The following is a 24101-nucleotide window of genomic DNA, read 5'->3' on the forward strand; positions in this document are numbered from 1 at the left end:
CCGGTTAGGATATGTGACTATTCCTCGTTGAAAATTTTCATTCTTACGTTGTTTTGGAGAATTATACTATATAAATGTGTTTCCACTTAGAACAACAAGTACAAATGTATGTGCATAATTTATTTTTTTCGGGATACTTATGTGGGTAAAAATCTTAACAGACACATACAATATGTACATTTTACTTCACACGAGTCTAAGTCCCTATCTGAACCAACAGGTGCGCTCTTAGGCCCTATAGAACCGATGACACACCAGTGTTAGTTACAACGTATTGATTGCCATAAATATAAGCTATATGTATAATTTTGTATCACAAAAATGTATATGATAACAATTAATTTTGAACAAACAATATTACGTTCAGTTATCATAACCCGTTTAGTTCCGACGTTGTAAAAGTAAACTGAAAGGAGATCGCTCAAGGGCAGTCACTCTGTCGAAGTAAGGTGATCTCATGGTAGCTTATTGAAGCGGACAGCTGCGGACACCCACCCACCTTGACCACAGCGAATAAAAGGTGATTATTGCACACATCATTTGTATCGGTCAATTAACCATTATGTAATCAAAACGTATAACTGGGTAGTGATGTTCATTTAAATCAGCTTTAAATGAGAGGGTTTGCGTGCACGTTTTCCTCCCAAAGTTTTGACATTTGCTGGGAACATTTAATACAGTGGACTGTGTATTGTGCGGATTAAGTTGACCGTGTGACCTCGGTAATGGACTTTAACTCACTGGCCTACATGAACAAGTTAAAGTAAGATGAACATTAACACTGCCAGATAAGTGTTTGTTTCAGTATGACAACATATATCGTGATGTCAGTAGGACCAGGAATCGGAAGTCGTTACTAAACTAGCACTAGCAGCCCGTATATGTTTTTATGTGGATGTTGCTATTTTAATTAGTATACTAGTTAATCATGCTAATTAGTATACTAACTCCGGTAGATCTCGTAGTAAAATCCCTTCTAACTATATCCAACTGTTCAATCCTGAGTAATAATAATTCCATGTGAATGTGTTTTCTGTGAGAACTCAGCAGAAGCTGTATTATTTTAGTCGATGATCCGATCCTTTTAATCAAATTAGAGATATGAGAGACTGTTATGATAATGAAAATAAAAACAAAATTGTTTTTCATAATATCAGTATTCAGATTTAAAAAAGACCAAAGGATATTTGCAATATTTTCACCACAATGAAAGATAAAGGTTGAGATAAAAGTTGTTTATTCTGTGAAAAGGAATCCAGCTATAGTGTGTAATTCTTATTTATTTTACATTTACAAAACAAGTTATGTCAACTTATATTAACCACTGTTGTTGGCTCAGATGGAAGAGGTGAAAGACAACTATATATAGATGTCAGTTTCCATTCCTAATTAAAATTCATACGTAAGCCAAATATTCAAAATGTGCAGTTTACACCAGAAAATTTCCTTTTCAATTCACTTTTTTTTTTTTCCCCAAAATGAGGCAAAAATGTCCCATCCAAAATCAGTTAAAAACCCAGTTTTACCAGTTGAGCTGTGATTTATTTTGTCTATGATATCACTGGCAGTCCTATCTATCATGCATGATGCATCATGGTTGGTTCAACAACACAGCTTATCCTGTGTGCACATAATGTCATTGTAACAGCATACAAGTTGGGTATAATGGCTACAAAACTTGTTACAAATATAAATACTCATGTTTACACACAAAAGGCTATCCAAGGCTTAGGTTTAACAGACTAGATTATAAAAAACCTACAGAATGTCGTTTAAAGCAAGTGATGATCAGTGCTGATACGAAACTAATGCAAGCATAGAAATCTGTGTTTGTACAGTAATCATGGCATGAAGTTAACTTGTACTGCAAATACGTTCTATTGTGGCACGTTTCACCGTGTTTAAAGATCAGGAGAAGGTCAGGAAAGCAACCCCTAAGACGCTCAAGGGTACTACTTTTGGGGTGTACAAGCAGTTCCCCGCGGAGGTGGAGGAACGACGTCGAGCTCTACACCCATTGTTCAGACAGGCTAGGAACAGAGGGGATGGTGCGCGCCTCGTGAAGGACAGACTTTATGTTAATAATGACGAGGTACCCCTCCCTGAGTCATACCATCAAGAACAGTCACATGCCCAGCCGCGGGTCCAAACTTGCGCCCAAGGGAAAAGGGAGAAACGCAGGAGGGTTAGTTCCACGCCGAGTAACGCATAGGGGAGACAGGAGGGCTCTACAGGGGACGTGTCGGGGCTAAAAACCCTAGTATGGAATATAAATGGTGGACTAGAACATATCCTCGCCGACAAGTCATTCATAAACTACATCAATACCTATGACATTGTGTGCCTACATACGTACACGAGTGTTGGATAGAGAAGGATTTTAACTTTGATATTCCTAATTTTTCATGTAACTATATATGTCAGTCGTTCTCTATCAAAGCATAAACAGGGGGGTGGTATTGCGATTTTCATTAAGGAATATCTTAGTACTGACGTTAGTATCCATTCGATCCAATTTGCGCATCTGTCCGGATAAAAATGTAAATTCTTTTGGCTTGAAATTGCTTCAACTATGTATAGAAACGGGTCTCCGCATTTTGAATGGAAGACACCCAGATGGTTTTTCTAATGGGTATACTTATTGTGGCCCCACTGGCTGTAGCGTCGTTGATTATATTGTAACAACGACACGTATTTTTTCGTGTATTACCAAATTTATTACATGCAGTTTTAACACTTATTCAGACCACGCCCCGCTGCACTTTGTTGTTAAATGTAACACTGGTATTAGACCTGATACAAACAAAGTAGATACGTATGTAAGTGGCAGTCATAATGTGTTTCGTTGGAATACTCATAACACTGTAGCGAGTCATGAAAAAATAGATACCAATCGTCATATTTTTGAGAACTCAGTGGTGGACAATGACTTGAGTGTTAGTCAGGGTATTGAGGATTGTTTTACTGGTTTTATCGACGCTATCACTGATCTTAGGTCACCTCTTCATTCCACAACCCCACCTAGAGTTGCGAGACAAGATCACAGTAAAAGTCCGAGGCAGTCTAGTAACAAACCTTGGTTTGACGGTAATTGTAAGTTTTTATGTAGTTGTTATATGCGGGTGCTGAATAAATTTAACGCCGACCCATCGTGTGTAAATCATGAGCGGTTAATATCAAGTAAAAAGGTCTCTAAGATAACAGAGCGTAGACTAAAACGTTCTTATTTGAACGTGCAGTGTGATATGATGGACTATATATCAAAGTTCACAATCCCAAATTATTTAAGAAATTCAAAAAAGGTTCCAAATCAAAGGTTAACGCCAGTATTGAAGATTTTTATCAACATTTTAAAAACCAAACTATTCCTGCTGCAGAAGGAGGTGATAGTCAGGAATTTGATGATTTTAATACTTTATTCGAGGAATTAGATTCTGAAATCCTGGAAGTTGAGATAGAATCTGCTATTAAGAAACTGAAAAAAGTCATGGTACTGATGGAATTCTTAATGCATACCTAATTGAATTTAAACTGCTTTTTGTTCCTATTTTACATAAGATGTTCAATGCTATTCTGGAAGTTGGGTACTTTCCCAAAATTCTATCTAATGCCTTAATTGTACCTATTTTGAAAAAAGGTAGCACATCAGACCCTAAAATTTCTAAACTTGGTGTCAGGGGCAAGCTTTTAAATGTGATTAAATCGATGTATAATAAGATTAAATCATGTGTAACTGTAGATAGGAAACTACCAGAATTTTTTGACAACAAAACCGGGGTCTTACAAGGGGAAATGGTCTCCTCGATTTTATTCAGTATGTTTGTAAACGACTGTGAGATGGAATTTCTAAATAGTGGTGTTCAACCTTTAGAGTTACAAGAGTTATCACTCTTTTTACTAATGTACGCCGACGACATGGTGCTTCTTTCTGAAAGTGTAGAAGGTCTCCAACGCATGTTAGATGAATTGTTGCTATACACTAGAAGGTGGTCACTTCAAGTAAATGTTAAAAAAACTAAAATAGTTGTTTTCAGAAAATCTTCTGTATTACAGGAAAACGAAACATGGCAGTATGATGGTGCCAAACTTCAGTGCGTAAATTCTTTTTCGTATTTAGGTGTTGAACTTAACTACAATGGAAATTTCAATGTAACACAGAAACAGTTAGCTTCACAGTGTAGGAAAGCACTTTTTTCTCTTAAAAGATCATGTAATTCAATGTTATTAAATTTCTGTACCTTGCTGTCTCTTTTTGACACGTACGTTGGCAGTGTAGCCAACTATGCGTGCGAGGTGTGGGGTTTTCACAAAGCGCCTGATATCGAACAAATTCACTTAGACTTTTGTAAAAATATTTTAGGAGTTCGTAAATCTACAGCAAACGCAATGATCTATTCTGAACTTGGTAGATTTCCTCTTCTGATTTTGCGTAAAATACGAATCTTGAAGTACTGGTGTAAATTGTTGAGGTCCAATAACTGTATATTAAGTGCATGTTATCAAGATATGTACATAGGCTGTGAATCAAATCCACATTGTAAAAATTGGGTAGCTTCAGTTAAACAGGAACTATGGGCCATTGGCTTGGCCGAGTACTGGCAGGCGCAGGGTAATTTAATACTAGAACCTTTTTGGCCTTAGTAAAACAACGGCTATTAGACATTTTTAAGCAAGAATGTTAGTCTTTCTTTTTAACCTCATCCGAATGCACATTGTATAAACATATTATTGACTATGTATGTCTGCAACCTTACTTAAGTAAGTCTTTTCTTGTTAAATATAAAAAGGCAATTGTAAAAATATGTTTGTCTTCACATAACCTGTTAATTGAAACTGGACAGCATCGAAAAATTCCTCACAATTTAAGATTTTGTCCTCTCTGTAGAAATGACATAGAAGATGAATACCATTTCATTTTAAAATGTCCTCCTTTAACGGTCTCAGAATAAAATATATAAAGCCTCATTATCGGGTTAATCCCTCTGTCTATAAGTTAATAAATTTACTATCAACGGGTAATGTTAAAGAATTAAGTAATCTGGGCAAGTTTTTATACCAAGCATCGCTACTACAGTCTACTCTGTTGGCTTCTAGTAACTAGCAGTTTGATCCATACTATTCATTTCCTTATTGAGTCACACACATATATTATATATACAAACATGTGCATGCTATAATGTCATATGTGCATTACTCTACCCGAGCTGACTTGTATTATTTTTGTATTCTTGTAATTATATTATGTTGATGAGATGTAATTCTCAAGATTAATAAAGAATTGAAGTTCAAATAGAAAATATACAAAGTAACTACCTGTCACCTGGTAGAAAGGGTGGTCTGTTTGGTTTAGATAAAACATTGAAGCCTGACCTGCAGCAAGCTGTTTATGGCTCGCTGCACACCAGGTAAGTTTGACCACAGGTGACTGGTCTCAATCATTGGGTCAATTAACGTTAATTAGTGGTCTTTGGGACAGCCAAAAGTGGTCGTAATACACAAAAGCAGGGTTGTCATACTACCATAGCGACCAATACAAAGACATAAAAATGCCCGTAATAGCAGGGTGCTCGTAATTATAAAGTGGTCATTAAATTAGGTTTCACTATACATCCTAATTATTTTCTATATTGATATTTTACTACATTGCACATAAACATATAGTGAACTACTGATTAAGTTATGAACAGAACATATAGTGAACTACTGATTAAGTTATGAACAGAACATATAGTGAACTACTGATTAAGTGATGAACAGATTGACAGAATATGTACATGTAACAAAGGAACAGACAATTAACATGACATCACCTAATTTAGGTCTATGATACTATTACATGTTTTCATTTGTTTTGTTGTCTGCAGGTGTTGGTCAGAGATGGACCTTCCCCTCCCCCTCAGGCTTCTGCGGTACTCACTGCGAATTGCCTATGTCATAGTAACCAACTTAATGGCAATCCCAGCCTACATCACTTGGATGTTTCTCCTATACCCTGTGAAGTGCCTAGCTCCAAACATCTTCTGGACCATAGAACCTATTCTATTTAAAGGACTTTTGGCTTTCGTCACATTCTGGGTCAGTTCTGGCGGTTACAGAAGTAAGTTCAATAGGGAAAGAATGTCAGTAGTACTATGAGAGATATATTCACAACATGTGGAGTACATTAAAACAACTAGAATCCAGTATCCAGTTTTTACTTCTAATCTATACAATAACTACATGAGCAAATTTAACAATGTACCTGGTAGTGAAAATTTCCAGTTCTGGATATTATCATGAACTAGTTTAAGATCGATCATATTAAAAAAAGAACCAGGCATACAGATAAATTTTCAAGTGTTCAGATTTCCATTTTTTTTTCTTCTAATGTTAGGGCTAATTGATCATGCCTTATCAAACATCAAACTTTCGTGGAATACTATTTAAAAGGAGATACATTTCACAGTCAAATAAAGTAATGGGAATTTATTTCTTGTTTTTTACAGTGATCGAGTCGGGAGATCAACTGGACAAGATATTAGAAGCTAAGGCCATTTTACTTGTGAATCACCAGTCCACCTCAGATGTCCCTGTTGTCATGGCCAGTTTTCAACCCAAAAGACTAGCCATAGGACATATGATGTGGATCATGGATTATATTTTCAAATTCACAAATTTTGGTTGGATTTCTCATTTCCATGGAGATTTCTTTATACAACAGGTTTGTTTAATTATACATATTCTGGAAAATAACTAACATTTCAGCTAGGGAAAGCAATACATTTGTCTGTAAAACAAACACAAATATGAATAATTTTGGAAAAATAGGTTTTAATTTAAGCTTAGGGAAACAGTATTTTCACCCTTGAAACAGTGGGACATCTTCGTATAGATAAATTGATGAAATACAATTTTTTTATTTTCTAAAATGATACTCTTTGTATAGTCTAAATTTTGATAAAACTTTATGCTTTTCAATATGAAAACTTGTGTTATCCGATCCATTGTTCAAGGGTGAATGAATTACTTGTACATGTATAGCAATCTGAAGTACTTGCACTTTAGTATTACATCATGATAATCTGCGAGACACCATCAGTACACACAAGGAAATATTATATACACAGAAGCCGACAAACTTGGAGATATGAACGAGGATGCAGCTAGAAATACTCATGGTTTAACATTCATATAAACTTGGGCTTAATATTAGTTCATCACTAATTAACTGGCATGTTCTACAATGTTATACAGTCATTTCATATCACACTTGTAAAAACAATATTGTGAACATCAAAAATACTTTATACTTGTGTAAGCAATATTTTGATGTCTAATAGTTTATAAAGGTGATGTCATGAATTATTTATAATGTCATAATAGTGTTATTGCAAGTATTTTACAATATTTATAACATTGGCTGGTAAATCAATATTGGCCAATATAGACATATATGACATTACACTGTCTGCCTGTCTATATAACTGTGTAACTATATTGAATTATTAATGCAAATGAGTTCAGTAATTTGACATGCCTGTAAATGGTCGTAACAACAAAATTATTTCACGTATCAATCACTATATATATATTCCGAATGACACAGCCACTCATGTAACACAATGATTGTAATTTTATTTGATTAAGCAATTCCAGGAATATTTTTTATCTTTCTGTTGAAAGATAATACTAATGCATATCATTGACTTGTGTGAAAACTGATTATTAATGTACACAGGCTTACTTATTAAGTTATCCTGCTTTAAGTGGAAATTTGGGAAGGATATCGCATCCATCCATCTGTACCAGTTCAATACCTGCACAGTGTTTTAATTAAGTTCCTTTTTGACAAATTTTATTCTAATTCTATAAAGATACCTAGGCCCATACTATTAGTCTGGGGAACTATTTATATATATAGGTTTCCTCTCCTTCTGTCTTGTACATTTGTAATGTCAAAGTTTGTTTGCACTCTGTCAGCTTCATTCCTTGAGGGTTTTTGACCAAACTGTCTCTTCATAAGCTTCAGTACAATAACCTCTACAGAGAAAGTTCTTTTAGTATGACCTGTCAACACTTAAGTTCAGGAAAGTTTGATTCGAAACATAACAAAAATACCATCAACAGTAAATCAGCACAAGTATGATTTCTTGTGACTGATAATGAAAAAGAATGGAAAGTATACGGATGTAATAGGGTCATTCTCAATGTCATTTTGTCCCTGTTATTTTAGCACTTACACTACATTGTTATACAGCGTTGCGCGGAATTGGCCGTCGCGTCGGTTACAGTGAGCCACTCATTATCGCCCGTATACGTATATACATGTATGTAATGCCAGTAATACCTTTGTGACGTCATCATTATATGTGTCCATATGTTGTCTTTTGTGGTCACTTTTGTTTGTACTTGGCGGGAATTAAAAAGGTAGCCATTGTCTACGGATGGACCAAATATGTAGTCGCCGTCAAGACAGATTTTAGTATTTAGATTCATCATTGTCCTGGATATTCCAGATGATAGTTATTTGACCCTTGACCCATTGTTAGGGGTCGTTAACTTTGTTAACGTTTACTGATGCATAATAAACAACTGGAACTAAAGATGATGTGTTAACCCTCATTTTTACACGTATATGTTGCAAATCATTTCAATTAGTAAACAAATACCAGGTAATTCGGGGCCACGGTGGACGAGTGGTTAAGGTGTCCCGACACTTTATCACTAGCCCTCCACCTCTGGGTTGCTAGTACAAAACTTATGTGGGGCAGTTGCCAGGTACTGACCGTAGGCTTTTTCTCCGGGTACTCTGGCTTTCCTCCACCTCCAAAACTTGGCATGTCCTTAAATGACCCTGGCTGTTAATAGGACGTTAAAAAAAAACCAAACCAGGTAATTCATCAATGATGGAATAAAAATGGATAACTATCTATCATCAGGACAACGTTATAGAACTGACCAGTGTTGGAGTACAATGGCATATTTCTATGTGTAGAACGTAATGATTGTAAACATTCTGTTCAAGGCATTAAACATTTATTGTTATTTTTCACTACAGGGTAAAGTAGGCAGAGAAGAACAACTGACACTCCTAGAAAATCATCTAAACGTAATATTTAAAAAATCACTTCAAAAATGGATAATTTTGTTCCCAGAAGGAGGATTTCTGAGGAAAAGACGCAAGAGGAGTCAAGAGTGAGTGATCTGGTTACTTATTATTCTACACTTTTATTTCTAACATAGATATATACCGTATTTAATCTAACTACGTCTATCATAGATGTATACCGTATTTAATCTAACTACTTCTATCATAGATGTATACCGTATTTAATCTAACTACTTCTATCATAGATGTATACCGTATTTAATCTAACTACGTCTATCATAGATGTATACCGTATTCAATCTAACTACGTCCATCATAGATGTATACCGTATTTAATCTAACTACGTCTATCATTCATAGATGTATACCGTATTCAATCTAACTACGTCCATCATAGATGTATACCGTATTCAATCTAACTACGTCCATCATAGATGTATACCGTATTTAATCTAACTACGTCTATCATAGATGTATACCGTATTCAATCTAACTACGTCTATCATAGATGTATACCGTATTTAATCTAACTACGTCTATCATAGATGTATACCGTATTTAATCTAACTACGTCTATCATAGATGTATTTGACCTTATATTTATAAGCGCACTGTGTGGTTACAAAAACACAAAAGTGATACACTCAATAAACTATTTAAGGAACTTGTTATATATTTCAATAAGCACATCCATACGCTTTTCCTGATAAAAGGTGGTGATGTGCTTATTAGGTCAAAATTTGGTATATGGTATTATATTAGTGTTTTGATGTTTAAATGATATTGAAAACATCTGCCCTTTGTTTAAATGATACTATTAATCCACTTTTTGAGAAATTATATAATTGAACTTGATTTCCTTCAAAAGTTAATTTCAATTGTTAATTTTTATTATACGAGGGCTGATTGATAAGTTGCGACTCATTTTGAAGGATTTGAATTTTGCTGTACATATTGTTGTTTTTTTTATTTCAACATAATCCCCTTCAGTATCTATACACTTTTGCCAGCAGTGTTTAAGGGCCTAAATGCCACTTTTATAGAACTGACAACTCCTTTTATTGGCTGTTCAGACAGTCATCCACTGCACATTAGGGTTAGGGTTAGGGTGCCTGAAATAGCTGTTTACAGTTTTGGAAATAGATGAAAGTCTGATGGAGCGAGATCAGGTGAATAAGGCGGATGCTCAATCAATTTAAAGCCACAAGTCGTGAATGGCAGCCATGGCAATGACAGACACTTTCAACCTAACCCTAACCGATTTTGTCGGATTTTGGCCACTTGTCTTGTTTACTTTAGAGTGCTACCTCATCGATATAAACTAACCAAATGAGACCAGTCCTTGGGTACACGGCCCTATATAGTCAGAGAACAGTAGGACTTGAAAAGAACATCGTTGAGTACTTCCTTCAATAGGAGGCTCACAACATATCAATCAACCCGCTTACTTCAAACAATACACCAAGGTTGTAGGAAACATACAGAAGACATATTTTATTACTTTCAGTGAAACATTTAAATTTTATTATGATTACAAGTTATTGATATGTAATCTTGGTTAAATGTATTTTTCTATCAAAGCTTTGCCAAAAAACATGACTACCCTGTGTTACAACATGTGACGCTGCCGAGGCTCGGAGCTATACAGGTCGTCATCAACACGTTGTGCGAGAACAATCACCCAGCTGCTGGTATGTCTTGGCTTACTGTGTTTTACTGGGTAATAAGGCTTATAATAAGCCCAAGGTGCTGGTTCACCGAAAATAGGCAAAAAAGTTTGATGGGCTTATCCCTAGATAGGGCCCTTAGGCAGGATTGAATATTTCTGCAATCTTATTGGATTATGATAAAGATTAAGTCTAGATTTATTAGAGCATCGGATTTAAATGTTAAATATAAATAATGCAATGTGTCATTTATTCCATCAACATTAAGTTACAGCAGATGACATTTAAGATCATAAGTTATCAACTCCTTTTGACAAATTATCACCTAAAACTACCTATTTTAAACAGCGTTTCTAGTGGCTTGACTGTATTTTGAAATTATGAGTGATAAACAATTTTACTAATGAATTTATGTCTTAAGATTTTGTAAAAAAAAAAAAATTGGTGGTTTTCCACCTACCGTAATAGGAAAGATAAGTCGGACGTTGCCGTTAATATGATTTCACTGAAACCTGTAAAATCATTAAAACTTGTCATTTAAAAATTTTGAAATATTTTCATTTTAATAGAAAGAAAAGAATCCAAAGAGAAGCATCCCTCCAAATCTACAGGAATTGACTGGGTCATAGATATGACAATAGGATACCCACAGGCTGAACCACTCGACCTTCACGGAATGTGTATAGGATACTGGGCGCCGCGCGACATCTCTGTACACTACCGTGTCTATCCTATTAACGAAGTACCCACCCACAACACAGAACTCTTCACAAACTGGCTCTATGACCGTTACCACGAAAAGGACAAGTTTCTAGAACAGTTTTACACCAATAATGTTAATTTTGAGGATTCTGACAAGGAAGACAGACAGCATCCGCGCATGAAGAGGCATAGTGTTGATATAGACCTAATAAGTCTGCTATTTTTCCATTTTTTCTATGCAACCTCCACCTACATATTCTGGTGTTATCTGTACTCACCGGTCTTCAGTATGGTGTCTTCGTGCCTAGACTTGGTGTTTTGACTGCTGCTAACTGTCAACATAGGTTTGTATTTACATTGAACAAGAGAAGTATTTTACAAGAATTATAACAGACATTTATTTCTGAATCAGATTTTCTGTCCCAGCTTTTAGAATTGCATGTTTTTCTTTCATATATGTTTCTGAATGTTCAGAATGCAATCATGTCTGAACTTCACCTATCTGTCTGCGAGTTTGTCCTAAAATACAGATGTACTGTAGTTCATTAAAAAAAATTATAATCTATTTTGCTATAGTTTGCATCCAAAATGTTCAAGATGTAATATCTAACTAAAAAGTATGTAATTTTCCCAGAATCAAAGAAAAGAAAAAAAAACAAGAATTTTTTTTTTCCAAGTTCCAAATTCATGCAACTACATTATATATGTACATAGAAATACAAATCTAGTCATAAGGTATTTTCTAACTCTTTTTTTTTTTTCCATGTTTAACATTATTTTATAAATCGTGAACCTTTTAAATTAGTAAGAAAATCAGGACTGTACTACACATTTTTAAGTGCTACATAGATTACAGTGAATTTCCATTGGGAAAAATCGGATAACTAGTGAAGTATTGCATATTTAATATGTACTTCTGTGTCAATGAACAAGAAAGTCAGTGGTTATGCAGTATATATTTTGCCATTCTGAATGGTTTGGGGAGTACACGATTGGAGATGTGCTCGATTTCAAGAACTCTGGTACATTGCAAACATTCAGCAGACCTAAACAAGTACAGGGTGGAATGAAAATTTAACACTTCAAAAAAGAAATTCCAAATATGCCCAATCACATCAATAACAAGTAAAAATGTGTGTGGTTTGTTCTTGAGCTATAATTCAGCAGGCAATTGTTTAGCTTTTAAGAAATTAACGCTCATTTTTGTTTAGCAAGACGCTATCGACGGTACCCATGATAAAAAACATATTGTCACGATTGAAGCATTGTTGAATATGTCACACTTTGGACACATTGTAGCTACTGCATTGTTCTTCACATTTTTCATTCTGTTTACCTGTGAATCAGATTAGAGATGGACTTTGGCCAGAATGTGATCCAGCATAAGATTCAATTACAATTCCTAAGAAGTGCTGAGTGAAATCGAGCATGCTTTTACAGTCCTTGGTAGGTTGGGTATGATGGAATCTGTACACAGTGTATTAAAGGTAACAAATGAGATTACAGATGCTTTATCACTAGGATGATATTTTACAGATTATGTATTTTAGTTATAACATGTATTTGGTGTTTCGCTCAATATTGAATGATTCTAAATGTTTGTGGCAAACACATTGGGTAAAATTGTGAATCCAGTCACAACCTAGTAAAGGGACCAAAGCATAGTAATATTGACCCTTCGAAGTTTTCAACGCCGGATCATCCAAGGTGTGAAATAATGCAGACAGTGTGTATCCATGGCTTGACAATGTAGTGAATCATGATGTACCATTTTGAAATGAAAAAAAAAAGAAGATATAATGAATTTTTTTATATGTACTTTTTATGTTAAATCTTTGTCAGTGTAATACAACATTTACCATGGTAACATTTAGACCGACATATTAGGTTCATTTCACTTAAGGCTATATGCTACCTTATACATTTTGTTTGTGCCTTGTGTTGGAGTTAATTATCTGTGTAGAAAATTTGAACATCCGTACCATTACATAATCATTACAAGACTAATAATTATCTATGAATATTATTAAAAGTTTTTATAGCATGGAAATCTTTTTTAAAATACACATTTGACAAAAGGTAGCATGTTGCCTTAAGATTTTTCATATTTTTGAAGCCAGAGACATGTTCCGAAGGCTACATAAATCAGACATGATTTTTGTCCTCTTTAAACTGAATTTTTTTTTTTTTTTTTTGTCTTTAAATTGAAATTTTAAAACAATTGTATGTGCATACCTGAGTTGCTGTTTTATGTTGTAAATATGAACATTTAGTATGCCCGGTTACAGTATGTGTTAGAGTGTTTAATAATGACATTACAGTATCTGATAATGAAACTAGTCATCTTGGATATATTTCATTGAAAAAAAATAGTATTTTCAAAAATCTTACACTTACGTGTGTTCAATATACTTGTACTTACGAAAACAAGTAAATTCTTAAAAAAATATTTTTGAAAAAAAATTCTATATTTTAAATTCCTGTACCAGATATATACAAGTATGTCTTCCTTACATTAATTCCCTGTTAACAGTTTGTCATACATATTCATTGATACATTCAAAGCTGATATTCTACAAAGTGATAAAATTTGTAATTGTCAAAGATAGTAATATGCATTAAATCATATACATGGATAAACTTCGGACATTTACATCAAGATAATGAAACTTAAAATAATAAATTAGGTAGAGCCATCAGAGTTAAGCAGAGTTTCATCATGATTAATCCTAAGTATATTCAGGGTATTGTAGATCTAGAGCTACCTCAGAGTTAAGTAAAGTTTCGTTGAAATTAATCTTAAATATATTCAGAATATCGTAGAGCTCCATCCATATCCGATAAGAGTTCCCGCAAAATTATGCAGAGTTTCATCAGAATTAAGAAAAACTTGAGAAATAATTTCCTTTGTTAATTTTTAATGTACCTTACATCATTTATAGTAATGTTCCTAATTACATACATAATATATAAAGAAAGTAAAGAAAGAAGAGGTTGGCAAGTGTAGAGTTGGCACTTAGTTTACATGTTTATTTACTCACATCGTTTTGGTTCTACCTCGATGAACATTGTCATTCACTGTGTTGCATTCCAAAGATGAACTTCTGGGTAAAACTGCATCAGTATTTCTTGTACTTGTGTTCACAAAGCTTAATTATAGCACAATATATTTCAGGGAGAATTATAACATAACAGTCATATATTGAAGGAGAATTACAGTCATATATTGAAGGAGATTTTCTATGTTTATAGTTGAGAACAACAAAAAAATGGTTACTGGGGTAACAATATTGCTTCATCTGACTGGCGCCCACCTTACCAGTTTGCTGGTAACAATAAAATGTTCTGACATGAGGGAAAAGCTCGAAATTTTCAACTCAATGTTATTGTTTCATTCGATCTAAACACCATGTATGCTTGTTGCTTAGGAACTTAGAGTGAGCAGATTAGCTTTTGTGATCTCCGTAGGTTAAAGGTCATTGTGTTAAGATGGATATGAAGGGCCAAAGGTCACTACTCTTTGTCTCTATTTGTGTTGCTGATATATGTTGATAGGGAGTATGGTATAACTTAATACAGATCTGTTATTGCTAACAATAAAACGACACGTTATTGTACAAGCTTATGTTGTTGAACATGATTATTGTCATCCTTGATACTCTAGAGGTTGTATTCACTTCTACTCTGTAAAGAACGAAAGTCTGCACAGAGCGAAAGTAACCCCTCGAGTATTGAGCATGGTTTTATTGCAATTGCCTGAAACAGTTGACAAAATCAAAAAGAAACATTTTATTTCTGATTTCATCGATTGCTTTTCTCATCAATCATCTTTAAATGTATAAACCAAATGAACAACTTTACAAAGGACCAAATCAGATCTTATTTGATAGCCAGGTGATTATGGACCAAATGTGGAAATACTGATAAAAAGACAAATATTTACATCTTTCCACTTCACTCTTTTAGCTTTCAAATTTTATTTCAAACCACTCCATCCAGATATTATAATAGATGTCGTCTTTAATTTCAAATACAACTGCCATAGAAAAACAAAAAGTTTGTTTTGCCTTATAATAATGTATACTTTTTCTAGGACAAAGAATATTTGAAGAATAGTTCAATCACAAGTGTTATTCTTTAGATGTTTTTGAGCTTTGACTTTGCACAGAGGAAAGTTTTGTATTCGGAAGGCGACTAGTGTTTTCCTCAACTGTGGATGAATCCCACAAATCTCAGCTTCCCAGTCCATCGTTCTAGAAATCAAGCTAAACAGACATTTCCTCTAACATGCAACTGAAAGGTGAACAAATGATCAAAGTAAAACATTACTAGCTCTCCCAGCCTTTTTGATGTGATTGACCACAGTCTATTAGCACAGGTTCTGTCCAGCATAGCCTCTCATCTCCTGTAGCTTTGCAGTTCAGGTCAGTGTCACTAAACTGTAATAGGGGCAGTACTGAATAGTGTGCTTCAACCAGGAATCATATCTACAAGCCCTGGCATCAGTCTGCTGCTCTACGTATGGTGTTATAGGTTATTATCCTCGAACATGAAGAAGGCAACCATACTGCTTTGTGTAATTAAACCCCGTCAGCTTTATTACAAAATCACCAAAGTCTTTAATACACTAAATAGCTTGTCTTTCATTAAGCTTAAAGGTAGCAGTGAGGACTGGTTAGTCAGTTGTCAGGACTGGTTCGTCGGTTGTCGGAACTAGTTCCTCTGTTTCAGGGACTGGTTAACTAGTTGTTGTCAGGACTGGTTTGTCGGTTGTCGGGACTGGTTCGTCGGTTGTCGGGACTGGTTCGTCGATTGTCGGGACCAGTTCGTCAGTTGCATGACTGGACTGGTTCCTCTGTTGCAGGGACTGGCTAGTCTGTTGTCAGTATAATATGGGCAGGGACATCATACTACATTGTATTTCAGTGTTAGGACATTATATCAACACAAATGATCTTATCATAATATAAATGACCTTGATAATTAAACCCAATCAAAGGAACCTTTGCACCCTAAAATCAGACAGTATTCTCAATTTTAAAATTTGACCCCTGGAATGATAACATTAATTCAGAGGCTTTCATTACATGCCTCAATAGATAGCTTTTGTAAATGAGATATGAAATATCATGTTTAAATATTTGATTCTTTTATCTGGAATGTCCACATCAATTGCTAAGCAACCTGGCTACAGAGGATCATATGGATATGCTAGTAATCCTTTTCTATTTTTAATTTTGATAAATGTAAATATAAAGTATATACATGTACATGTAAAGCTGTTGCTCAAAACAACTCTGTTATTATCAAAGATTTTGAAATTCATTCTGTTGTCAAATAATTATGTTCAAAGATTTGTTAAAGTTTACTGAGGAACCTTGCTCTGTTTCATTTGTCATTTCATTGTGGTTTTTAGATGTGACCAGCTTAAGTTTTAAGTGTTACTAACTTCAGGTGTGACCTAGATAAGACCAGTGTGTCACTAATGTGTGACCAAGGTGTCAATTAACCACAACTAATTTAAAGTGTGACTTAGGTGTGAAATAGCCACGGCTAATTAAATGTGACTTTGGCATAAAATAGCCACGGCTAATTAAATGTGACTTTGGCATAAAATAGCCTTGGCTTATGAAATGTGTGACCTTGATGTGAAATAGCAATGTCTAATTCAATGTGTGACTTGGGTGTAAAATAGCCACAGCTAATTTTATGTGAAACGTAGGTGTGCTGTGAAATATACCACGGCTAATTTAATGTGTAATTTAGGTGTGAAGTAGCCATTAAGATTTTTATTTCCATGTTTGACTTCTTGCCTACCTGCTATTATTACCCTGTATGTTTTATTGAAATGTCCTCAGCATTTTGTGTACTTTGGAAACATACAGATTTGTATTTGATATTTTGTGTTATATAGAATGTTATATACATGTAATTTGTTAAGTATATAGATGACAATATATTTATCGTATATTCCACTAACTAGTCTATGTATTTATAATGTATTTGCCTTTAAATTTAAATTATCAACATAAGAACTTGACATACTTTGTATTCAAGAATGTGTAAATTTTACAAAACAAAACTAAAAAATTTATCGATGACAACAAAATATATTTTCTCTGATATCTGTCATTTTAATACTTTAAATTTCGCTCTGAAATTACTACTATAATCAAACTTTGTTAAGTAGGATAACTCGAAGACCCTGTTTAACTCGAAATATTACTCCCGGCCAAATTCCTTCTTTTTCTTTTCCTGATCCCAACCACTTCAAATTTACGAGATATGACTACATTCAAATGCTCTATCAAATATACTGGTCAAGGGCATCTGAAAACTTGGCTGGAAGAGGGTTAACTGTGTATAAGAAGTTGTTTTCTCCCATACTTCACAGGGTTATCCGGTGGTTGCTAAGGAAAAGATAAATCGATCTTTCACGGGGTGGGTAAAGACAGTCGCACACGCTATATGCCACTGCTCACAATGACGTAACGTCATCATTTTACGTTGAGTAACCAAGTTGTAAATGATGATGTCATACATTTTGACGCACATTCCAAGGAGCATTGAAAACGGGTGATGACAAACTTTCATGAAAATTCATGTTTGGTTGCAAGTATGTGAGAAAAATAATCAATCATGGGTCTGTTCCGCGAACAAGGATACCTCAACCCTCGTGTAAGAGTTTGGCTGGTCAGCACTCAGCAAGCCTCGTGCTGACTGGCCAAACTCTTACACGAGGGTTGAGATATCCTGTCCACGGAACAGACCCATGATAGATTCTATTATTCCTTTACTGGGAAGGGTGTTGCCTAGCCTGACTTTCCCCTGGCCCTCGCACCATATCTGGTGTAGGAAACCCGACTTTCCTCTGGCCCTCACACCATATCTGGTGTAGGAAACCAGTTTCCTCCGGCCCTCACACCACATCTGGTGTAGGGCCCCTACACCAGATGTGGTGTCAGGGCCAGAGGAAACTCAGGCTAGGTGTTGTCATATCACCACACTGAAATCTACTGTAAACGCACACGCATATTAGCAGTAAACTTATTTCCTTGCTTTTCCACATTGGAATCAGAGATAGAATATTAGAATATTTCCACATTGGAATCAAAGATAAAATAATAGATTTAGTTTCTATAAATTGTGTATTATTTTTACAGTAAGTTGTGTGAGTGTGTCAGTACATCTGTGTTATTAAAGCTCAACAAAGTAATTCCAAGTTGTTTTTCCCTTGTTTGGCCTTTTAGAAAATATGATATTGGCCAATCATAATGATATCTACTCATATTTTTAAAAGGCTGAAGAAACATCAGAAATCATTTCAGTATGTACAGAAAACTGTAAGGATATGCTTCTAAGTATAGCTAGATGGCACCTATATGTTGACAAAAATATTGTTTGGAAGGTTTGCTGTAAATTGGGCATTTATCTAGTGGTTTTAAGGTTTTATTTTTTGTGCTGTAATTGTTCTTTAAGATGTAGATGGTGCCACATATTTTCACATTCCTACATAACAAATCAAATAAAACACATACATGCAAATGTTAACAAAATATGTAATTTTCATCATCAATGCCATTAATGCCTTATTTCATTCATCATACAGTATGTTATCGCAGATTCATGAAAGACAACAATTTCGTAGAACTATGTAATATATATTGCCAGTATCTTTGTTAAACAGCATTTTATTTTACAGATATACATGGATTTTAGCAATACTGATTAATCAGACACCGACAATGATGTGGAAAACAATATCCATTGTCATTTCTGTATGGAATATTACAAACCCCTGTTACTGTACTTATTATGCAATAAGCTGTGATTCAGCACAATATCAAAGTAGGAAGTAGGATTCATCCGACTTTCCTTGGTCTATGTGCCCAAAATCTGAAGGTATGAGGCTAGGAGACTAAAATAAATCAGTTAGTCCATTCAGAACTAAGGGTTTGGTTTATTTTATGTTTTTTACTGGACAAGACTTATTGCAGGATAATTATAGTAGCGTTATCTTCGATATTAGGCTAGGAGACCAAAATAAATTGGTTAGTCCATCAGAATTAAGGGTTTGTTTTTTGTTTTTTTTTACCAGACAAGGACTTTTTGCAGGATAATTACAGTACCCATCTTCATACAGAAGATTATAATTCACATAATCAAGCTTACTACATTTGTTTTGGTCGGTGGTATAATGTATTTTTTGTTCAGTATTTACTGTCTGTTAGGTTTTAAAATGTATTTTTTAAAAGGTATTTGTGTACTGGGTATATATTTTGTGTTACCTATTTACTATATACATGTATAATGTTTTGTGTTAACTATTTGCCAATACTGTATTTTGTATGTTTCAGTCATGTTACATCAATCAATGTTTGTTTTTGAATGATTTATCAATAAATTTATGAATGCGGTAATTTCTCTTCCTGTCTTCATTAGCCCAGACCAGGCCCAACATCGTGTTAGCATGTACTTTTGTAGATTGCTTGCTGCTAAAATTCCAAAATAACAACAGACCTCAGCAGGATTCATTCCTACTTTATTATGATATGATCATAATACCACCCACAATGATGTCAGGGGGGTATACTGGAATCAGCTTGTCAGTCTTAAGAAAAAAAATGTCTAAATTTGGTTTTGGTTTTGCAATGTTTAATGTCCTATCAGTAGCAATAGTCGTTTAAAAGACGACCTCGGTGTGCAAGATGCATGTGTGTAGTGAGTGTGTGTGTGTGATTTGGAAGGCTGTAGTATGTTTCCTTTCCTTGTGATAGTGAGGAACTGATGCTGACTAGTGTTATCTCACTGAAGCATGCTGCCAAAGACACCCAGACCGTTGATGAAGGCTTCAGATTTGGGTTTGTTTCTGATCTAGAGAAGATAATTCATTGACAAGTGATAACATTTGTGATCATATGCTAATCATCAGATATATTCTAAAATATCTTGGATACAACTTTATATTTACAGCTCTCCCTTCAGCTTAGTAAACTCTGACTGCGAATAGATTAGCATATACGCAATTAAAAAAAGGTTCAGCGGATTAATAAGCATGTGAATCGGTAACATAATTATGACTTCATCTATTTGTGATGTTACCAGAACGTCAACTAGACAGCGCCATATTGAAAGGTCAGATCAACGCAATTTTAGCATTTTCTCCTGTTACCTGATGATCTCTGCACAAAAAGCTAACATCAAGGGAGTATTTTGTCAAAAAACTAAACTGAATATTGCAGAAATGGATGCATATTTAACTTCTCCATAAAGTAAGCTATAACTGGAGAACATTTGACCACGTCACTACTAAATCTGTCAATGCACACTGTGCTTGACAACCTTACTCAGAAATTGTTGATTGTGAATATATCAAAGTTATTAAACAAGAGATCCCAGAGGAATCTTGGCGCCCACCATTGAATGATCTTTATAGGTTCTATGTCAGATTGACCTTCTCTCTACTTTTCCCTTCATTTTACTAATCTGTGCAAATTGCGACATCCCTCCAGTACTTTTCCAAAAAGGGAATCCTAGCTATATAAGAAATTTGAGATTTAACGATAATGGCTGTTTGTTGCCAGGTTGTTTTCAGGACAGACTGGTCCAAAAATGCAATACAAGGGACCAAGGGGAACCTACTTATGAAATTTGAGAAAGATCCCTTCAGTACTTTGAGAAATAGAGATAACAAACTTCAATTGTCAAAATCCAAGATGGCGGTCTGTCGGCCATATTTTTTTCCAATTGATCTCAAAATGCAACAAGTATAACAAGGCACCAAGGGGAACCTCCATATGAAATTTGAGAAAGATCCCTTCAGTAATTTGAGAAATAGAGATAACAAACTTCAAATGTCAAAATCCAAGATGGCTGCCTGTCAGCCATGTTATTTTTTTTTAGATTGGTCTCAAAATGCAATATGCATAACTAGGCACCAAGGGAAACTTACATATGAAATTTGAGAAAGATCCCTTAAATACTTTCTCAGAAATAGTGATAACAAACTTCAATTGTCAAAATCCAAGATGGCTGCCTGTTGGCCATGTTGTTTTCAGATTGGTCTCAAAACGCAATATGCATAACTAGGCACCAAGGGGAACATACATGTGAAATTTGAGAAAGATCCCTTCAGTACTTTTTCAGAAATAGCGATAACAAACTTCAAATGTCAAAATCCAAGATGGCTGTCTGTCGGCCATGTTATTTTTTTTTAGATTGGTCTCAAAATGCAATATGCATAACTAGGCACCAAGGGAAACTTACATATGAAATTTGAGAAAGATCCCTTAAATACTTTCTCAGAAATAGTGATAACAAACTTCAATTGTCAAAATCCAAGATGGCTGCCTGTCGGCCATGTTGTTTTCAGATTGGTCTCAAAACGCAATATGCATAACTAGGCACCAAGGGGAACATACATGTGAAATTTGAGAAAGATCCCTTCAGTACTTTTTCAGAAATAGCGATAACAAACTTCAAATGTCAAAATCCAAGATGGCTGTCTGTCGGCCATGTTATTTTTTTTTAGATTGGTCTCAAAATGCAATATGCATAACTAGGCACCAAGGGAAACTTACATATGAAATTTGAGAAAGATCCCTTAAATACTTTCTCAGAAATAGTGATAACAAACTTCAATTGTCAAAATCCAAGATGGCTGCCTGTCGGCCATGTTGTTTTCAGATTGGTCTCAAAACGCAATATGCATAACTAGGCACCAAGGGGAACATACATGTGAAATTTGAGAAAGATCCCTTCAGTACTTTTTCAGAAATAGCGATAACAAACTTCAAATGTCAAAATCCAAGATGGCTGTCTGTCGGCCATGTTGTTTTCCGATTGGTCTCAAAACGCAATATGCATAACTAAGCACTAAGGGGAACCTACATGTGAAATTTGAGAAAGATCCCTTCAGTACTTTTTCAGAAATAGCGATAACAAACTTCAATTGTCAAAATCCAAGATGGCTGCATGTTGGCAATGTTGTTTTCCGATTGGTCTCAAAATGCAATATGCATAACTAGGCACAAAGGGGAACCTACATATGAAATTTCAGAGAGATCCCTTCAGTACTTTCTGAGAAATAGCGATAACAAACTTCAATTGTCAAAATCCAAGATGGCTGTCTGTCGGCCATGTTGTTTTCCGATTGGTCTCAAAACGCAATATGCATAACTAGGCACCAAGGGGAACCCACATATGAAATTTCAGAAAGATCCCTTCAGTACTTTCTGTGAAATAGCGATAACAAACTTAAATTGTCAAAATCCAAGATGGCTGCCTGTCGGCCATGTTGTTTTCCGATTGGTCTCAAAACGCAATATGCATAACTAGGCACCAAGGGGAACCTACATATGAAATTTGAGAAAGATCCCTTCAGTACTTTCTCAGAAATAGCGATAACAAGAATTGTTTACGGACGGAGGGACGGAGGGACGGACCACGGACCACGGACGCAGGGCGATTTGAATAGCCCACCATCAGATGATGGTGGGCTAAAAATGTTGAGTTTCTTTTGATTTTGTTAATACTGGTGTCTTTACGTAGATTTACTTGAACTATATTATCTTGGAAACCATGGCTGCCGTAGTTACCAACGTCGCAACACACTCTGCATTTCATTTTCTTCATACTGTATTTAAACGATTTGTTTGATGTCAATATAAGGATTGTACCTCATTTTGACTGCATATACTGTAGTATGCCCGCAGTTGTCAACAAACATATCCTATGGGGCGCTTATGCGCTAACCATAGGAAATGTTTGTTGCCAACTGAGGGCAAACTATCGTATATGCAGTCAAAATGATGCGCTCCATTGGATATGTTCGTTGACAACTGTGGACAAGAATTGAACATAATTATATTTCTCACCTGTCTCACTTATTAGTCAGTATAGTAAGTTTTAAACAACCTCCAACATTCACCCGTAATTTACCAAAAACAACCTCCACTTAACAGTATGGAAGCACCCTGTATATATTATAGATGTGTAGTTATTGATGCATTGCAAAACAAATATCAAATTTTGCAAAATCACTAATTCTCAAAATTTGTCTACCGGTAAATATCATTTGATCCAAAATATCACTCTGTAAGAAAAATTAAAAGAAAATACATCTTATTTATAATAGAATTCATTCAAATTTGGCTATAAACTAATTTATAAATCAATTTGAGAAACAGTAAATTTTCATATCAATTTCTCAAAGGATTTAAACAAAAAAATTCAGCAAATAATTTAATTAATTTCCTGTTATCTGTAGGGTGTGTTGAGATGTCCTTACTTCAATGATATTCCAGATTTGGTTGAAATAACATCAATACTTTTTGAGAAACTGAACTATAAACACCAAACCTTGAAGTCCTGACCAAGCTCCAGAATCATGAAAAACTTTTGACTGAAAGATTTTGTTTAGCCAATCATGTACGACGTCACTTTTCAGAGATTTTCCTACAATAGAAACAGTCCATTAAAAGGACCCATTCCCTTAAAAAAAATCCCCAATTCTGAAATCACTTTTGAATGATTAAGTTTTATCTACAAATTACTATACTCAAGTACTTTTGAAAAATGAAAAATAGCTAAAGATAACAAAACGCAAATTTGTATGAATTTCACTACTTTTTGTTTTCCTTATG

The 24101-nt window shown here is 34.8% G+C and overlaps 1 protein-coding gene across 1 annotated transcript; it reads left to right on the forward strand.

Moving 5' to 3' along the window:
- Nucleotides 1-191: 191 nt before the first annotated feature.
- On the forward strand, nt 192-19877 carry LOC117323098 (acyl-CoA:lysophosphatidylglycerol acyltransferase 1-like). The gene is made up of 6 exons (XM_033878109.1): nt 192-520; nt 5865-6097; nt 6486-6700; nt 9038-9174; nt 10670-10779; nt 11325-19877. The coding sequence occupies exons 2-6, from the start codon at nt 5878-5880 to the stop codon at nt 11777-11779; spliced, it is 1137 nt and encodes a 378-aa protein (XP_033734000.1). The 5' UTR covers nt 192-520; nt 5865-5877; the 3' UTR covers nt 11780-19877.
- Nucleotides 19878-24101: the final 4224 nt, after the last annotated feature.

This window comes from Pecten maximus, chromosome 3 (genome assembly GCF_902652985.1).
Source record: "Pecten maximus chromosome 3, xPecMax1.1, whole genome shotgun sequence".
NCBI lineage: Eukaryota > Metazoa > Mollusca > Bivalvia > Pectinida > Pectinidae > Pecten > Pecten maximus.

Coding starts and splice junctions, on each gene's coding strand:
- LOC117323098 (XM_033878109.1), top strand. CDS start 5,878: ATGGACCTTCCCCTCCCCCTCAGGCTTCTGCGGTACTCACTGCGAATT. Junction 9,175..10,669: donor AGACGCAAGAGGAGTCAAGA/GTGAGTGATCTG, acceptor TTTCTATCAAAG/CTTTGCCAAAAAACATGACT. Junction 10,780..11,324: donor GAACAATCACCCAGCTGCTG/GTATGTCTTGGC, acceptor TCATTTTAATAG/AAAGAAAAGAATCCAAAGAG.